This window comes from Oncorhynchus kisutch, linkage group LG12 (genome assembly GCF_002021735.2).
Source record: "Oncorhynchus kisutch isolate 150728-3 linkage group LG12, Okis_V2, whole genome shotgun sequence".
NCBI classification, from domain to species: Eukaryota; Metazoa; Chordata; class Actinopteri; order Salmoniformes; family Salmonidae; genus Oncorhynchus; species Oncorhynchus kisutch.
Genome location: NC_034185.2, coordinates 14,540,966 through 14,559,143, shown reverse-complemented (window position 1 = coordinate 14,559,143; position 18,178 = coordinate 14,540,966). Strand labels below are relative to the sequence as shown.

Here is an 18,178-nt window from a genome sequence, read left to right as displayed (position 1 = left end):
CCTTCTACTAGCCACAACTTTCTGGTTGTAAAAATAATGTTGATGTTGATTGTGCAATGGAATCATGGCAAAAAACACACACAGAGTCACTCTGATATTATATATAATCATATTTATAAGTGCCAGTATTAGTATTTATACATTAACAACAGTGTCATACATATTCATTTTCTGTAACCTAAAAAGCTAATGCCATGTCAATCATTTCAACAAAGTCTTGACTGCTGGTGTACTAAGCTTCAGGCCTACGTTTATATCACACGTTGGCTACTACATCAGCCAAATGAAATACTAGGCTATTTATCTATCTGTAGTCAGTTTAATCTTTCCTTGCAACAATGGTCTAGTACAGGAACTATTGCAGGCTATTTTCCTCCTGCATTCTAAAGTATAACCTTCGCTTTATTCAACAAAATGTTTGAAATATATAAAGACATACTTTTTTCTCTGATACACACTGTACCAATTGCTAGTCCTAGGTGCAGGGATTTAGAGAAACTAACTATATCCATTGTGTAACTAACTACACTGTACATTAAGAGGTTACAATAAGAAGTGAAAGAAATAAAGAAAGCTTATCAGTGACTATCTTTGTCACGCCCCATTTATTCTGTATCCATATTATAATTGTGACATGTAGCCTATCCGGTTTTTAATTGGACGTGTCAGATTTCAATGCAGCCTTTCTGTATTTGAAAAAACTTAGAGGGAGAAATTAAAATGTAAGACACTCTACTTTAGCTTTGAGGTGACTGGGGCTGAAGAAGGAAAACCACAGAGTGTTGGGAGCACACAGAGAGTAGTTTAATGCAGGACCAATCCTTGCCCTACGCCAATCCCTGTGAGCCATGGGCCCATATTTATCAAGCGTCTCAGATTAGAAGTGCTGATCTAGAAAGGCAAAACTGATCCTAGATCAGCATCCCAATATCAGACACTTGATGAATACTATCCCTTACCCACTGGGCCAAAAATGGTTGAATCAACGTTGTTTCCACATAATTTCAACTAAAAAATGTAATGTGATGACGTTGAATCAACGTGGAAAACTGATTGGATTAGCTAAATGTCATCAAGGTAAAGGGATTTCAATGTTAACCTAAATTGATTGATGTATTTTTGTTGTTGTTGTTGATTTCATGTTAAATTCACGTTAGTTGACCACTCAAAAATATGTCAATCAAAACTAGATGTTGAAATGATATCTGTGCCTAGCGGGTAGCTACTGCCTATACTTCACAGGTCTGGGATCAGATTCTCTCCAGTAGGAGTAGTGGGCGGACTTGCTCTGCAGCAGGCCAAAGTAGCAGTTGATTCTCTTCATGAAACAAGGCTTAGCACACAATATCGGTTATGTCAGTTGGATGGCGAAAAATATACTATGTATATGAGGAAAAACAAATGTCTGTTAACATTTTGAGGAGGATTGGTGATATGATTGAATGTCAGCTTGATATACTGTTTCTACTATTTCTATACTGTTTCTACTGTTTCCAGTGGCTCAGAACATGGCACATTATTGGTCATCAAATTCAGTTAAAAAAATAAATCCCTGAAAGTATCTTTCCTCCGAATGTGTGAAAGAACAGTTCATGCTTATATGCAACTTATTAAGGGGCATTTATATCAAAATGCTGCTTCGCTGAAATCAATTTTCAGACTAACACATCCAAAACTCGGCAAGCATGTAAGGTTTGATATGATTTTCTGTAAACAAAAATACTTACAATGTTATTTCAATTACATTGAGACCTGATAATACATGTTTTGTATGTAACATCTACGCCAAACCTCTTACACTTTAGTTGGAATTATAATGAGCTAGAACATCTTCCCCAAATGCTCTTCAGTGGACCTATTCTATTCAATTAAAGATTAAAATATTTAATACAAATCTATGGACAATGAGGACGTAGTTTGATACACAGAAAAGTGCAACATGAGCTTCCTTGCTGTTCGGATTGAATTAGTGATGTGTAAATAAGGTAGCATGAACCACTTCAAATATGATTTGATATGATCTCAAATCAATACATTTATGCTCTGGGTAAAAACAACTGACAAGTTGATAGCACTGGTCATTCTGGGTTGATCTCAATAGCATAACTTGGCTTCCTCTCCTTCTCTCCGTCAGCACTGATGGTCAAGACATTAGACAGGTTACGCAGGAAGTCCTGGTAGGGATCCACCACTTAAACGAAGGAGAGGAGACGAGGAGAGGAAGCCAGCTAAGAATATTAACATACACCCAAGGTCTAATGTCTGGTTCATGATAGCTCCAAGGGTTGTGGATAATGTATTTGCAGCACAGGGCAGGAGATTTAGGCCTCTGCTTTGTTCATGGAATGGTCTCCGTGAGCCAGGCTCTCCTCGCCCTCTTCCTCTTCAGGAACCTAAGGACAGTCACATCTCAGTCAGTAACAGAGCTTACATTTTAGCCCAATTTCATCTACGCCAAATCATATTTGTTATAAGATAGTATTTTTTTTATTTACAAATTAAATTGTTTTTGCATGTCACTAGGTGGTCACGTGACATGTAATACAATACAATATGCCATCTTAGCTAATGCCACATTATGGTATTGGATATCTCAAATGTTATATGAGTGTCACACCAATACATGAAACATCATGTACCGTGTACTATATAGCTCAGGTGTTTGATTCAACTGTAAGCTAGTGATGTTCAAGGATGGAACATTATGATGTGTTTTATCTCTCAAGTTCTTACCTCCCAATAGATTGAATCATCAAAGCAGTTCTGATCTGGAGGCTGTCCCCAGAATGGAAGTTTCATTATCAGACCTGTACAAAGAGATAAGTCAATTACAGTATTATTCAATACGTTTCATGGAATAAAGTCAATTGTTATGACCTACGATTTGATGATGAGTGTAGAAATATAATATTTCTATTACCATACGAAAACTGACACGACAGTGTGTTCAAATTGATTTTGTGATGTCAATTTTTTTGAATGACAAAACATTTGACTGTGTTTTGTCCACCCACCTGTCATGGCTCCTCCAACCAAAGCGAACCCAAGGGATGAGGCCAGGGCTGCAGCCTGCATGACAGCGCTCCTGAGGGAAGAAGGGCGGAGAAGAGAAAATGAGAAGGGTACAGTACGCCTTCACTGAAAAGTGAATTACTATAGACATTCCAGAACTACAGTATCTATACAGAGATCACAAATATGGCCACTGGTCAAAGATGCTGAGTTTCCCATTTCTGTTGAACATAAAAATGACTACACATTGTAATTTACCGAAAGTCTTTATAAAATCCTTCCTGTTTCTTAATCTGCTTGTATAGATACAGTATGAAGAGTGTGGTTAGATGAGCCTTACCCATCCTTCTTGCCCAGAGCGACAGCCACAATGCCAGCGATACCCCCAAGGATGCCAGGCATGCCGTGCAGATTGTGAACGCCACAGGTGTCCTGGATGCCCAGGTTGGATGCCAGGATGGGCTTTAATGCAGAGAGAAACAGTTGTCATTTACATTATTCCCTCCTCATTAAAAAAAAAAAAAAGATTTATCTGATGGTAGGTGTTTGTTTTAACTAAAATGCAAGTTTCTCCCAGCACGCAAAACTGGTTTCACCAACCACAACCAGAACCATTTTTGCTCATTAGGCTCATTATTCAAAATAATGTAGGTGTATTGCCACTCACAAGACACATGACAACCCTAGTTAACTATGGCATTTTCTAGACAGTTTGGTGTCCTGGTCCATCTCAGGATTGTCGTCCTATTGGTTCAGACGTGTGTGACCTTTGTACTCACAGTGAGGAACTTGAAGCCCAGGGTGGAGACGATGCCAGCCACGAATCCGATGATCATGGCACCGAAAGGCCCGATATTCATGTCAGCGCAGGTTCCCACGGCAACACCTCCGGCCAGAGTGGCATTCTGGATGTGGACCTATGGAAGCATCTATTAGCTTTGCTACAGTAGGTGCTGTGTGAGATTCTATTGTCTCTCTCCCAGAGACACACATGCACACACACACACACACACACACACACACACACACACACACACACACACACACACACACACACACACACACACACACACACACACACACACACACACACAAACACTCAATAGCCTTGTTTGAATATATTCAAGTCAAATAAATTGAGGAGGTAAACAAGCTACAGCTTTGCTGTCTTCTGACTTTTTGTGGTTTGAGTGAAGCATGTGATATCTCACCATGTCCAGTTTCCCTTTGTGCTCCACCAGGCTGGAGACGGCATAGGCGGAGAGCACACAGGCAGCCAGCGAGAAGTAGGTGTTGGTGACAGCCATGAGTTGATCAGCACCGGGTTCTGCAATGGCAGAGTTGAAACTGGGCCAGAACATCCAGAGGAACACGGTACCTGGAGAAGATATTCAAGTAGATTTTTATTTGTCTGCTACTTCAATTGATTCTGAAATATATAAAACAAAATGAATGCATTAAATGTATTAAAACTATGTCAAACAGAAGTTGGCTGGCTAGTCTGAAGCAATTAACGTTTTTGTCCACTAGGTGGCGTATGTGACTATGATATACGCAGGAGCCTCCACTTGAGCCACACACATACAACACCCTTGTGAGAAAAGTATAAATATACCGTGCAAACAGACACCAGGGGCTAAATGTATCAAGCATCTCAGCTTAGGAGTGCTGATCTAGGTTCAGGTCCCCTAGTCCATATAATATCATTCATTTTGATCTAAAAGTCAGAACTTGATTTCAAATCAGCACTCTTATTCTGAGATGCTTGATACAAAAGGCCAGGCATTCCCTAGGCATTCCCTTAGGCACGTATTGCAACATTTCTATTTCTAGTGTTCCAAAGATACATAAGGGGACATTTGATCAATATTTAGCTGATCTATCTTTTAATAGTAGTTAGTGACTGACTACAGTAATAAGATCAACTGAATTTTGCATTGACTGTGATGACTGCCATGTGAGATGCTGCTCCTACCGATCATGGCGAAGAGGTCAGAGTGGTAGACAGAGCCGTCGTTCTCATGACCGTTCCCCAGAGCTGGCCTGTACAGCATGCGGGCCACTGCTAGACCGAAGTATGCCCCGAAGGCATGGATAATCATAGAGGCCCCAACATCATTGGCCTGTGAGTTGGACAAACCACATAAACTACTTCATTATGTTGTAAAACAAAATACAACAATTCAAATAAAAGCCCTCCCAAACAAACTTTCTGCTTAGCCTGCTAGGTTGTCTCAATCACTTGTCACTCATCCATCCCGCCTCTGGCCATTCCCAAGCAAAACTAGTGCACTGATTGGTTGGGAATAGGAATGGGACAGATTCAAGAATAAAATTTGACCCCTTGACCTTAAATGTATTTTTTCCAATGGTAGACTCATCCCTATGAATTAACAGCATGATTATATTTATAAGAGCCCTTTTGGTAGGATGAATCTTGTCTAGTTGTTTTGGGCTGCCACTTCTCACCACTAGAGAGCAATTTCACTGGGGTTAAGGGTCAGGTGGTGGGGTCGTGGGGTGAGGTCGTGTGTGTAAGGGCTCAGGTAAACGGGTAGTAGTCATGCACAGTAGGGGGTGGCATGCACCTTAAAAGTTTGTTTACGGACTGCCATGATACCAAGGAAGAAAAAGAAGAAGAGGTAGTTATGCATGGATCAACAGGAGATTCACCTTTTTTTTTTGACCATTACTCACAAGATTGCACACAATATTGCTCCTTTGACTGTATAAACGAACATACTTTTTTTGCATAGTGTTGTCTTTCATGTACACGAGTGCTTAGATGAGTGGTTGGGGGTGAAGTTAGTCTGTTGTGACTGACTGTTAACATAAGGGTTGGTTCTGGGTTCTGAGATTATGGTGAAGTGCACTGACCTTCAGGACTTCGGCCACCAGATGTTCATTGATGCCGAAGATGGTGATCTCAAGGAGGGTCATGATGAGGAGCTGGACTGGGCTGGTTTTTCCCAGGACCGCCCCAAACGAGATCAGAACCGTGGCTGTGCTGAAGTCTGCGTTGATCATCCTTTTGGAGAGGAGTAAGAGGAGGTGGAGGTGGAGATGGGGAGAGAGAAGAGCGAGAGATTGAGGGAGACAGAGAGAGAGACAGAGACAGAAAGAGAGACAGAGAGAGAGAGATGCATTATTAACACTAAAACAGACCACTTTCTCGGGTGTCCTCTATCATGTGGACATAATGCTGCTACTGCTAGCTACATTCCTTCTGACCGTATTGTGTTTTATTGTATTTACTTGAAGATGGAGACTTTGATCTTTCCTTCGTCCAGGTGCCAGAGGCCTTGCACGAGGAGACCCCACTGCAGAGCGAAGGCGGCCAGGAGCAGGTTGAGGCCCACGCTGCTGAAGCCATATCTCTTCAGGAAGGTCATCAGGAATCCGAAGCCAATGAAGATCATCACGTGGACATCCTGGAACACTGTGGACCAATGAGAATGCAGGTCAGAGGTCAGCTCAGGGGAGTTTGACTATTTGATCCTTAACACAACATGGTTTTATTGAAGGTCCATTTTGGCCAATCTGGCCCTATTTGATTTATTCATCACATTGAATGAATGCTGAATGAAAACAGAGAGGATGAAAACAAGGACACTGAATTAAACTAATAAAGGGTGTCAACAAGACAAAAAAAGACAGAAATGCAACTGTAAAGACATTCAAATCGGTTGACAGACCAGCAATTGATCAAATACATGACTCACGGAGCAGCCGCATTGGACTGTGCAGCAATCGTAGTAACCCCTATCCCCACAAGGGGTCATTGTAAATCCGGACTTGTTAGAGGATGGAAGACCAATTCAATTTGTCTGTGAATGGGATACTGAGAACTGAGGCTCCCGATCAATGTGTCGTGTCAGTAACCTTACGCTGTTCCATTCACTGACTTCACATGATTTTAATCAAGTCTTCTGAACTTATCAGAGGGTCTCGGGGAAGCAGACACTCCACGGTTAAACACATTCCTCACTATTAGTTTCAGTTACTGGAATTCTAAGGACAGGGATCTTGTGTAGGGATCACTGTCCTTGCACTTTATGTACTGTATGTTTAGATTGATTTACATAAGAGGACAGAGACTTTACTTAGAGGGTGTATGAGGGCTCTAGTTCACTGTGTTTGTGGACAGTAGGACGTGAGCTCTGTCCGATCGTCTGCAGATAAGGATCAGGCTACTAGCCCAAGAGACTGACCAGACGTGTATGTGGTTGTGCATCTGGTGTGTGTGTGTGTGTGTGTGTGTGTGTGTGTGTGTGTGTGCGCATGCCTGTGTCTGTAGCTTAGAGCGGTATGTCCACTGCCGCCAGAGAAGTGATCCTAATTCTCCAAGATCCACTCTCGCGCAATGCTCACAAAAGGTTCCCTTCCCTGAAATGCCTGACAACAGGAACTTCCTAGTCCCAAAAGCCATGTGCGATGGATGACGGGTTCTCATCTGGAAAGTACATGAAGGTGTGGCAGAAAGGGAAAACAATAGGCCTCATTTCTCCAGGTCTGGTTAGCATTGTGGTGAGCAGTTAGCATTGTGATGAGAAGTTAGCATTGTGGTGAGCAGTTAGCATTGTGGTGATCAGTTGGCATTGTGGTGTCATGGCAGGACCTAGGGAGACAGTCACTACTCAGAAAGTCCTGGCTGGGGAAGTGATGGAATATAGGGTGTGTGGTGGGGGGTTTGGGGGCTTAGTTGCAGCATTGTCTAGCCCATACGTCCATTGTCTTCTTTTTGTCTGTGACTATGTACAAGCATTTCGCTACACTCGCAATAATATCTGCTAACCATGTGTATGTGATCAATAAAATGTGATTTGATTTACTGTCTGACTGTCTACCAGAATGCCATTCTAGAGCTTATATACATCTCTATCTTATATTGCGGTCTTGAAATACAAGACCTTGCTATAAGTATAACTGATGCTGCATTGTACAGTTGTAGAGGGATTGTTGTAACTGGCAATTAATTTTAGAGTTGAGTTTATTTGGAGGCTCCCTGCTTCTGCCACACCATGATAGAGACAGAATAAACAGGAAGGTTAGCTCTTCTAAACAGATATTGTCTCCGATTAGAAGTCTGTGAATTCCTCTCTCTCATTATTGTGTTTACATGTGACTGGCTCTTTCTCCCCAGTAGTGCATTGTATTGCAATGGATGATCTTCAGCACACTACACCATGATTGTAATCAGGTTTAGTATTACTTACGCAATGCCTCCGAGACGTCATAGGATACATTATAACCCTTCTGGCACTGGTCAGAACACCCGCACCCATCCGGGAACAAACAAATAACTCAAATCTATTCAATCTTTCCCTGATATCGAAGTCTGAACAATGTCAAATATGTAAGATATACAAATAGCCTTGTAAAATATATATAAAAGGTAAGATATACAAATAGCCGTGTGTTGACTTGACTTTTGTTACGGAACAAATCTGCGTTTTTGTTGTTTATACATTGCATGCAATATTTTCTTTTCTTTGGCACTGATTGTGGGTACTTATTATTGGGAATGTGCAAATCAAACATCTCTGGGTGGATGCAAGGGAATGGACCGTATGCTAATAATGCTAATAATACAAACTAGAATATACATGTATCGTGTAAAGCTGCTGAGAACTGCCTTACCTGATAACTTCCTGGCGTTGCAAGCACAGAGCACAAACTTTAGAACAGAACAGCAAAACAAGTCTCAGCTTTTGTCTTGTCCATATTGCGTAACTTTTTTGGGGGGGCCCACCGCTACACATCGTCATCTTAACCGGCACTGTCATCTAAAATCTCTAATGTTTAATTTCTTTGGATTGGTAAGGTATGCACTATGTCGTGACCCATTGAGGAAGCCCTTGGACGGTCCTATATCACCTGAATACTTGATCCCTTGGCGACATCATACCAGTTGGCGTCTCTAAGAAAAGGATGTGGTGGGAGCTAGAGAGGTCCATTTGGAACTCAGCCTCGTAGATGACCTCTTTGCCCAACATGTTAGGTCTTCCCCCATATAGTAGTTGTATTGTGCTAGCACTCTAACCAAGATTACAAGTATTTTCTGGATTGCTAGTCTTCAACATTTTCAATAATGTTGAATCCTGATATGTTTGGAGGTCAGTGCACAACGATCTGCCGAAGACGCTTGCTCTGAAACGTGTCAGCATCAAACATCATTGAAGGGAATCAAATTGCTGTTCCTCAACCGTCCGTCAACATTTCAGTAATCCTAAATGTGCTCATTCTGTCTCCCAGGCATGAGCACCTAGTGCCAACGCCACTGCATTCACTAGGGCGGGTGCCCATGACAGTATGGATCATGCAGATCCAGTTGAAGTCGGAAGTTTACATACACTTAGGTTGGAGTCATTAAAACTCGTTTTACAACAACTCCACAAATGTCTTGTTAACAAACTATAGTTTTGGCAAATCGGTTAGGACATCTACTTTGTGCATGACACAAGTAATTTTTCCAAAAATTGTTTACAGAGAGATTATTTCACTTATAACTCACTGTAACTCACTTACACGTATAACTCACTTACCTTCAAACTCAGTGCCTCTTTGCTTGACATCATGATAAAATCAGAAGAAATCAGCCAAGACCTCCGAAAAAAAATTCTAGACCTCCACAAATCTGGTTCATTCTTGGGAGCAATTTCCAAACGCCTGAAGGTACCACGTTCATCTGTACAAACAATAGTACGCAAGTATAATGGGACCATGCTGGGACCATGCAGTCGCCATACCGCTTAGGAAGGAGACGCGTTCTGTCTCCTAGAGATGAACGTACTTTGGTGCGAAAAGTGCAAATCAATCCCAGAACAACAGCAAAGGACCTTGTGAAGATGCTGGAGAAAACAGGTACAAAATTATTTTTATCCGCAGTAAAACGAGTCCTATATCGACATAACCTGAAAGACCGCTCAGCAAGGAAGAAGCCACTGCTCCAAAACCTCCATAGAAAAGCCAGACTACGGTTTGTAACTGCACATGGGGACAAAGATTGTACTTTTTGGAGAAATGTCCTCTGGTCTGATGAAACAAATAGAACTGTTTGGCCATAATGACCATCGTTATGTTGGAGGAAAAATGGAGAAGCTTGCAAGCCGAAGAACACCATCCCAACCGTGAAGCACAGGGGTGGCAGCATCATGTTGTGGGGCAGGAAAATTATCTGGATATATTGATGCAACATCTCAAGACATCAAGGATGTCTTGACCAAGTTAAAGCTTGGTCGCAAATGGTTCTTCCAAATGGACAATGACCCCAAGCATACTCCAAAGTTGTGGCAAAATGGCTTAAGGACAACAAAACTCAAGGTTTTGGAGTGGCCATCACAAAGCCTTGACCTCAATCCTATAGAAAATTTGTGGGCAGAACTGAAAAATATGCGAGCAAGGAGGCCTTCAAACCTGACTCAGTTATACCAGCTCTGTAAGGAGGAATGGGCCAGAATTCACCCAACTTATTGTGAGAAGGTTGTGGAAGGCGACCCGAAACGTTTGACCCAAGTAAAACATCTTAAAGGTAATGCTACCAAATACTAATTGAGTGTATGTAAACTTCTGACCCACTGGGAATGAGATTAAATAAATCATTCTCTCTACTATTATTCTGACATTTCACATTCTTAAAATAAAGTGGTGATCCTAACTGACCCAAGACAAGGAATTTTTACTAGGAAATGTATTTGGCTGAGGTGTATGTCAACTTCCGACTTCAACTGTATGGGCAAACCTCCAAGGCACCAGCTTAATTTAGTATCTAACTGAATCTCACTGCAAGTCACTTTTTATGTTGTTAACTGTAATTACAAAATTGAATTCCGTCCGAATAGCGCCTGACTTTGATGATAGGGCTTTACGGCTGTGAAACAACTCTGTGTTGGATCAATTCTTAAGGTCCCACTTCTCTGAGGAAAACAAGTATTTCACAGAGCCACAGAACCCATTGGTTCCTCTCAATTACATTTTTTCAATACTGATTTTGTCCCTTGATGATAAAGCCCAGCAACAAGATAGGTTCCTTTTTTTCTAAATTGCATTTCTCTGCTTATTTCCTCTGCTTTGAACCTGTAATTGTAGAGTTTTGGTATACACCATATAGACGGACAGACAGGGGGTGCAGAGAAAGGAAGTCATTGCCCCCTTTTATATGCATATCTAACTGTATAATTCCTTAAACAATTACTATTTAAGTAATTACTAGCTTGAAATAAAAATGTATTTCTTGTTGTTTATGTAGGATGAATTTGGATATTTTATTTAACCTTTATTTAACTAGGCAAGTCAGTTTAGAACAAATTCTTACTTACAATGATGGCCTAGGAACAGTGGGTTAACTGTCTTGTTCAGTGGCAGAACGACAGATTTGTACCTTGTCAGCTTGGGGATTCGATCTAGCAGCCTTCGGCTACAGTGATACAGTGGGATATCATATGAACTGGGACAGCTTAATCCTGATGCTTTTATTTCTTCGTCTGACAAGAGAAAATCAAAACATTTGTTAGGGCTCTTGAGTGGCGTAGTGGTGTAAGGCACTGCATATCAGTGCTAGAGGTGTCACTACAGACACTGGTTCAATTCCATGCTGTATCACAACCTGCCGTGATTGGGAGTCCCATAGGGCGGCGCACAATTGGCCCAGTGTCATCCATGTTAGGGTTTGGCTGGAGTAGGCCGTCATTATAAATGAGAATTTGTTCTCAACTGACTTGCCTGGTTAAGTAAAATAAAATGACATGACTAAGCCCTTGCTGAGGAACCACATGATCCAAATCACATCACTTCATTGGAGTGACATCATAGATGGGGGCAGAGCAAGCTTCAAACAGGAAGTTCACCCGCGGTAAGATCCGTGACATAGCTTTTCTTCTTTTGATGTTAAGGTCACAAAAACTTGCAATGTGGCAAATTGTGATGTAAATGTGCATACTATGTACTTGTGCATCAAAATACATCAAAAACGTTACCAATATTATGTTTCTATTTGGTAATTCAGTCAGTTTTTGTTGTTGTTCTGCTTCACCAACCATAGTGGTAGGACAGCATGAAGTAACTAAAGTGGGACAGTCTTATAGGCTTTTCCAATGGTGGACAGAGATCCAGTTTACTTTAGGGACCCCCTGTATTTAGGTTAGGCAGGGCCCTGCTTCTTGTAGTACTATATCCTGTTCATTTTTTATTGTAGTACTGTTATTAGTATTGTTATTAGTATTGTTATTAGTACTGTTATTGTATTGTTATTAGTACTGTTATTAGTATTGTTATTAGTACTGTTATTGTACTGCTATTGGTATTGTTATTAGTACTGTTATTGTACTCTGATTAGTACTGCTATTAGTATTGTTATTAGTACTGTTATTGTATTGTTATTAGTACTCTTATTGTATTGTGATTACTACTGTTATTGTACTGTTATTGTACTGTTATTATTACTGTTACTGTACTGTTATTAGTACTGTTATTATTACTGTTATTGTATTGTTATTAGTACTCTTATTGTATTGTTATTATTACTGTTATTGTATTGTTATTATTACTGTTATTGTACTGTTATTATTACTGTTATTGTACTGTTATTATTACTGTTATTATTACTATTATTGTACTGTTATTAGTATTGTTATTATTACTGTTATTAGTGCTGTTATTGTACTGTTATTATTACTGATATTGTACTGTTATTAGCACGGTTATTAGTATTGTTATTATTGCTGTTATTATTACTGTTATTAGTATTGTTATTGTACTGTTATTAGTACGGTTATTAGTGCTGTTATTGTACTGTTATTAGTACGGTTATTAGTACTGTTATTAGTGCTGTTATTGTACTGTTATTAGTACTGTTATTGTACTGTTATTGTACTGTTATTAGTACTGTTATTGTACTGTTATTGTACTGTTATTAGTACTGTTATTAGTGCTGTTATTAGTACGGTTATTAGTACTGTTATTAGTGCTGTTATTGGTATTGTTATTAGTACTGTTATTAGTACTGTTATTTGAGTGAATTCAGAAAAAGTGGGCCAGTTTTTACATTTCCGTCTTCTGTAACCTCTTCAGAAATCGATCAAACATATTAGACCAACAATTCAAATCAAATTGTATTTGTCACATGGGCCGAAAACAACCTTACTATGAAATGCTTAGTTACTTTTTAAGTAAGTAACAACATTTTAGCAATTTTTTTTTAAATACAATTGAAATAAATAAATGTAACACAATAACGAGGCTATGTGCGGGGGACAGGTTAACCAAGGTAATTGAGGTAAATGTACATGTAGGTAGGGGTAAAGTGACTATGCATAGATAATAAACAGTGAGTAGTAGCGACGTAAACACATGATACATTTCTGAAATCGTCAGATGTTTCCTATCACACAAAATTGAATAGAATAGTTATTGGGGTACAATTGGGACTATAATAATAGTATTCCAGTTTATTTAACCTGCTGTCTCAGTCTACCAAATGCAAACTGAAAATATGGTTTTGACTCAGTGCACACAAATGGGTGTGACATGCCTGCTGTGACTATGATTAGGAAACATCTTGAAGTTTGCAGAAATGTATAATGGCTTATATGTTGGATAGATGACAAAAGAGGTGACAGAAGACAGAACATTCTAAAAGTGTCCCACTTATTTTGAATTGACCCTATATTGTTTCTCTGATCATTTAGAACAACCTATAGTTATAAAAACTATTAGGATGTCTTTGGATATGACTGAACGTAAACAAAGAGGGGAAGTTCACCAATTTTTACACGTGTCCTAATTTGGACTCTTTCTGTCCTTGTAGTTGATTCCTCCAAACCGTTTTTTGTTTTGTTTTGTTACAGAGAAAATTGGTCAGATTTGGCTGAGTCATCATTGACTATAATGCAATATGCAAACATGTTAGGAAAACACATCAACTCCCATTCTGAATGTCTCTGCACAACATTATTTATGTCCACTGTGCCATAAATCCATGTTTGAATGATTGTGTTTACAACAACAAAAATAAGCAAATATGGATTTATGGGACAGTGGAATTTGTTTTTCTAAAATTGAATGCAGAGATGATTCAGAATGGGATTCTGGTGTAATATGAGTTGGTGTTTTCTAACATGCTTTAGACACATTTTCATAATGCAAATGGTTTTGGGGATCAACTACAATCACAAAAAGAGTGAAGTGTAAGTCTACATGTAAAAATAGGTGAACTTCCCCTCCAGCATTTCTAAACACTGAACTAATCTCTTTGGGTCACAGCTGCCCCACCCATTTATGGTTAAACCTCTGTACTGTAAGTCTTCAAGTATTTATGCTGTATAAAGATTTATGTACAAAAAAAAGGCCATTGTCATATCGGTAAAGTAGTAGGGGTGGGTCTTTGTCACTTTTCCTCTGATAAGTCACAAGATTTACAATAGTCTCCAAACACAAATTAATGTACACATGTGCAAACATTTTTACCCGTAACTCAATCAAATTCCCATTAAAATAAATGAAGAATTTATTTCCCTTCAGTGCATATGCATGTTGCCCCAGTTACATTGTAAGTATGTGGACGGCATTCAACAGACACTCATATCCAGAGCGACTTACAGGAGCAATTAGTGTTAAGTGCTTTGATCAACTTTTCACTTAGTTGGCTCTGGGAATTGAACCAGCAGCCTTTTGATTACTGGCCCAACACTCTTGACTGCTAGACTACCTGCCACTAAGCTTCCACTTTGTACAATCCATCTGGGGGTAGCCACAGTGAACCTGCCCAGTATGAGAGAGAGAGGTGCCCCTATGACAACTGGAGCATCTGGCCCGTTTCATACAGAATCAGTAACGTACCCAGGGTTGGGTACGTTACTTTCTAAATGTAATCCATTACAGTTACCTGTCCAAAATTGTCATCAGTAACGTAACTTTTGAATTACCCAAACACAGTAACGCAATCTGATTACATTCAGTTACTTTTGGACACATTTCATCTTAACAGGCATTAGAAGAAGACAAAAAGGATCCCTCAAACACATTTGGTGTGTTATCATAGTGGTCTCTGACTTGTGGTCAGACTCGCTCAGGTGGAACAAACTTAAACTTGTGGCTTTTTTCAATTCTGAATTGAACGTCATTGAGAAAACAGAAAGGTGTAATAATGTATTTTTTTAAACTAAACCTCCTTTCTGAAAGTGATCCAAAAAGTAATCATTCAGTTTTTCAAAAGTATCTGTAATCTGATAACAATATTTTTGCTGTTAACGTAACTGACTACATTTTTTTCTGTGATTAGATTACATGTAATCAGTTACGCCCAACCCTATGCACAACAAGCTCACACTATGCTAACCCACATCCTTTCTCTCTGATTGATCACAGGAGCTACTGCACAATTATAAAGAGAAGAGGGGTCAAATCATTGAGACTCAATTGCATTATTAACTTCATAGACTGTCATCCATAGCAACCATGGCTGCTATCAATAAGCCAAATACAAACAGATCCATTATTCTTCAACCGGGCTCCCACAGCCAGACTGACACACTGACAGACTATGTGTAGCACCACACTGAGGTAGCCTGCTCCCAGATCTGTTTCTGCCTTGCCAACTGCTATGGTCATTGTCATGCCAAGACAACACAAACTGATCTGGGAACAGGCTAACACTGAGAAGCCTTCAGGTGTCACTTACTGGGGTAGAGGGTCAGAGGATTCTGTTCCGTCGTCTCCTCATGGTGTGTGGCATTGTTGTGGGCTCCATGCCCCCCGTGTTTCCCATCATCGTAGACCACAAACACAGCAAACAGGATGATGGTGATAATCTCCAGAGTCAGAGCCAGGATGGGAAACTTCAGCCTCATGTTGGTGGAGTAAGCAGGCATGCTAGCATGAACTAATTCTGTGTGTGTGTGTCTCTCTCTCTCTCTCTCTCTCTCTCTCTCTCTCTCTCTCTCTCTCTATCTCAGTCTGTCCCTATCTCTGGCACACTCACACTCCCTCTCTCCCTATCTATCTTTTGGGGCTTGTGGTGGTAGTGTGACGGTGGAAGAGCAACTGGTGTCTGGTTTTAAATTGGTGGAGGTTTCATGGGGACCAATGGCAGGGCATAACAGGCAGGCCCAGGTGGTTACTCCCACTTCTGGACTTTGCTTATGGGGATTGGTTCCCTCCCTGTTAGGTGTTTACTATTTTTAAAAGAGGGGGCAAAAACAAGACTTTGGCAAAACACACAAACACACAAAACACACAGTAATGACAACCGGCCAGTGACAGAGCCATGATATGAATGGCTAATGAGCTTTTTCAAACTCATTTGCAATTGTAATGTCATATTAAATTGAGGCTAATCCTGTAAAAATTAAGATTAAAAAGCAGTCTTCATCATGTGCTGTGCAAATATACACTTTAAAATCCTTAAGATTCTATTGACACACCTGTGCGTCAAATCTAATTAACATGATAAAAAAATCCCCATCAAAATCCATCAGTTTAAGATAGAGATATCCGCTAATGTCGGCCTTTCGCATCTGCGGTGGAACGTGGTAGAGCTACAGCGCTGGTTGTCAGAGCAGGTTAAAGGACCCCATCAGAGTGACACTATTTCAATGTAATTCTGTCCTAGTGCAGAAATGCTTGTTTAGTTCCACCCTCCGAACTGACATATGGCTCTTTATAAATATTGACAATCATCTCCACCTTCCTTTGTGTGCATAGCTCATACGGTCTCTAGCACAGCCCACACTCTGAGATTTGTAAACAAACCAAAAGCCAGGGTCAGGGTAGCTTCGCTAATAGCTAAGGAGCAGAGCACAGCTAACGTAGCTACGACGAGGCGAAGGACCATCTACTCTCCTCCCTCTTCTGCGACGGAATTGAAAGATCAAGTTTAAAGTTTTATTAGTCAAATGTACAGGATACACATGGTATACACCATCCAATGAAATGCTTAAGGATGAATACAGAGTTTAGTGGTCATTCTGAAGTTTTACTGGTGAAGCTAGAGGGTAGCTAACCTACTCCAATAATGCTAGCTAAAACTAGCTAGCTACTGGTAACTATTATCAACAGTGGATAATTGGTTCCAAAAGTTGTTTCAAGCATAACAGTACCTATAACTATGCTAGCTTGCTACCATTCAGCTGTTTCCGATATCCTAAATTTCTTAAGAGTAAAGGTAAACAACATTACCAGTTAGCTTGTATTCTCTGAACAATAACACCAGTGTTTAGGTAACAGAATGTGTATAGTGTAATATAGGTTGTAGCCAAGAGAGGAGGAAGTGGAGGCTTATTAGAGCACAGACTTGGTTCTAATTTTAGTGGTGCTCATGAGGACCCCCATAACAATTAAAATGTCTATGTGGCATTTCGGAACCCTCAGTAGTCAATGTGTGATAGAACCTACCAGAGCACAGGAGAGGACTATAATGAACGTGGGTGTTCTGTACATTGTTATCATGTATTGTCCATTCCATTGTTTGCTCAGCTTGTAATTGTAGTTGGTTATGTAAACATTATCAGAACAGGCATTGAATAACAAACAAAACAAAACAAAACATGGACCGATTCAGTGATTTCTTTTTTTTAAATGTACAATTGTCACGGCCGTTAAAAGAAGAGGACCAAGGTGCAGCGTGGTGAGCGTACATACTTTGAATAGTACATGTCGCCAACAAAACAATAAACAATACCAAAACAAACCGTGAAGCTTAAGGCTATGTGCCATCAAACAAAGTTAACTTCCCACAAAGACAGGTGGGAAAAGGGCTACCTAAGTATGGTTCTCAATCAGAGGCAACGATAGACAGCTGCCTCTGATTGAGAACCACACCCACACCGGCCCATCCTAGTCACACCCTGGCCTAACCAAAATAGAGAATAAAAGCCTCTCTATGGCCAGGGCGTGACAACAATTTTATCCACATCTTCACTTTATCTCAATATTAAAATATTTCTGCTTGCTCAGCCTGTACTTGGTCTGCGACACACAGCGCGGGAGTCCTCAGTCCTGTAATAATCAACTAATCATCAAACTTTGATAAGTTGAATCAGCTGTATAGTGGTAGGGCAAAAAAGTAAATATTCACTCCTTGGGATCCCGGGGAACGAGTTTGAGAAATGCGGCTTTGCATTTCCCAAAGCAGTTTTGGAGACAAAACTGGTAATAAAACTAAAGCATTTGG

The 18,178-nt window shown here is 40.1% G+C and overlaps 1 protein-coding gene across 1 annotated transcript; it reads right to left on the bottom strand.

Annotated features, from left to right (window-relative positions):
- Nucleotides 1-92: 92 nt before the first annotated feature.
- rhag (Rh associated glycoprotein) lies at nt 93-16,684 on the bottom strand. The gene is made up of 10 exons (XM_020496238.2): nt 15,689-16,684; nt 6,268-6,451; nt 5,890-6,040; nt 4,988-5,135; nt 4,224-4,390; nt 3,792-3,929; nt 3,353-3,474; nt 3,015-3,085; nt 2,734-2,807; nt 93-2,393 (listed from the first exon to the last, which is right to left on the bottom strand). Exons 1-10 carry the CDS (start codon nt 15,876-15,878, stop codon nt 2,322-2,324), a joined length of 1,317 nt encoding a protein of 438 aa, XP_020351827.1. The 5' UTR covers nt 15,879-16,684; the 3' UTR covers nt 93-2,321.
- Nucleotides 16,685-18,178: the final 1,494 nt, after the last annotated feature.

Excerpts from the sequence above, each read along its gene's own strand:
- rhag (XM_020496238.2), bottom strand. The coding sequence starts at position 15,878 with ATGCCTGCTTACTCCACCAACATGAGGCTGAAGTTTCCCATCCTGGCT. Across the intron at positions 3,475-3,791 it reads TGGGCTTCAAGTTCCTCACT|CCCATCCTGGCATCCAACCT; the intron begins GTGAGTACAAAG and ends TCTGCATTAAAG. Across the intron at positions 2,808-3,014 it reads GGTTGGAGGAGCCATGACAG|GTCTGATAATGAAACTTCCA; the intron begins GTGGGTGGACAA and ends CTCTTTGTACAG.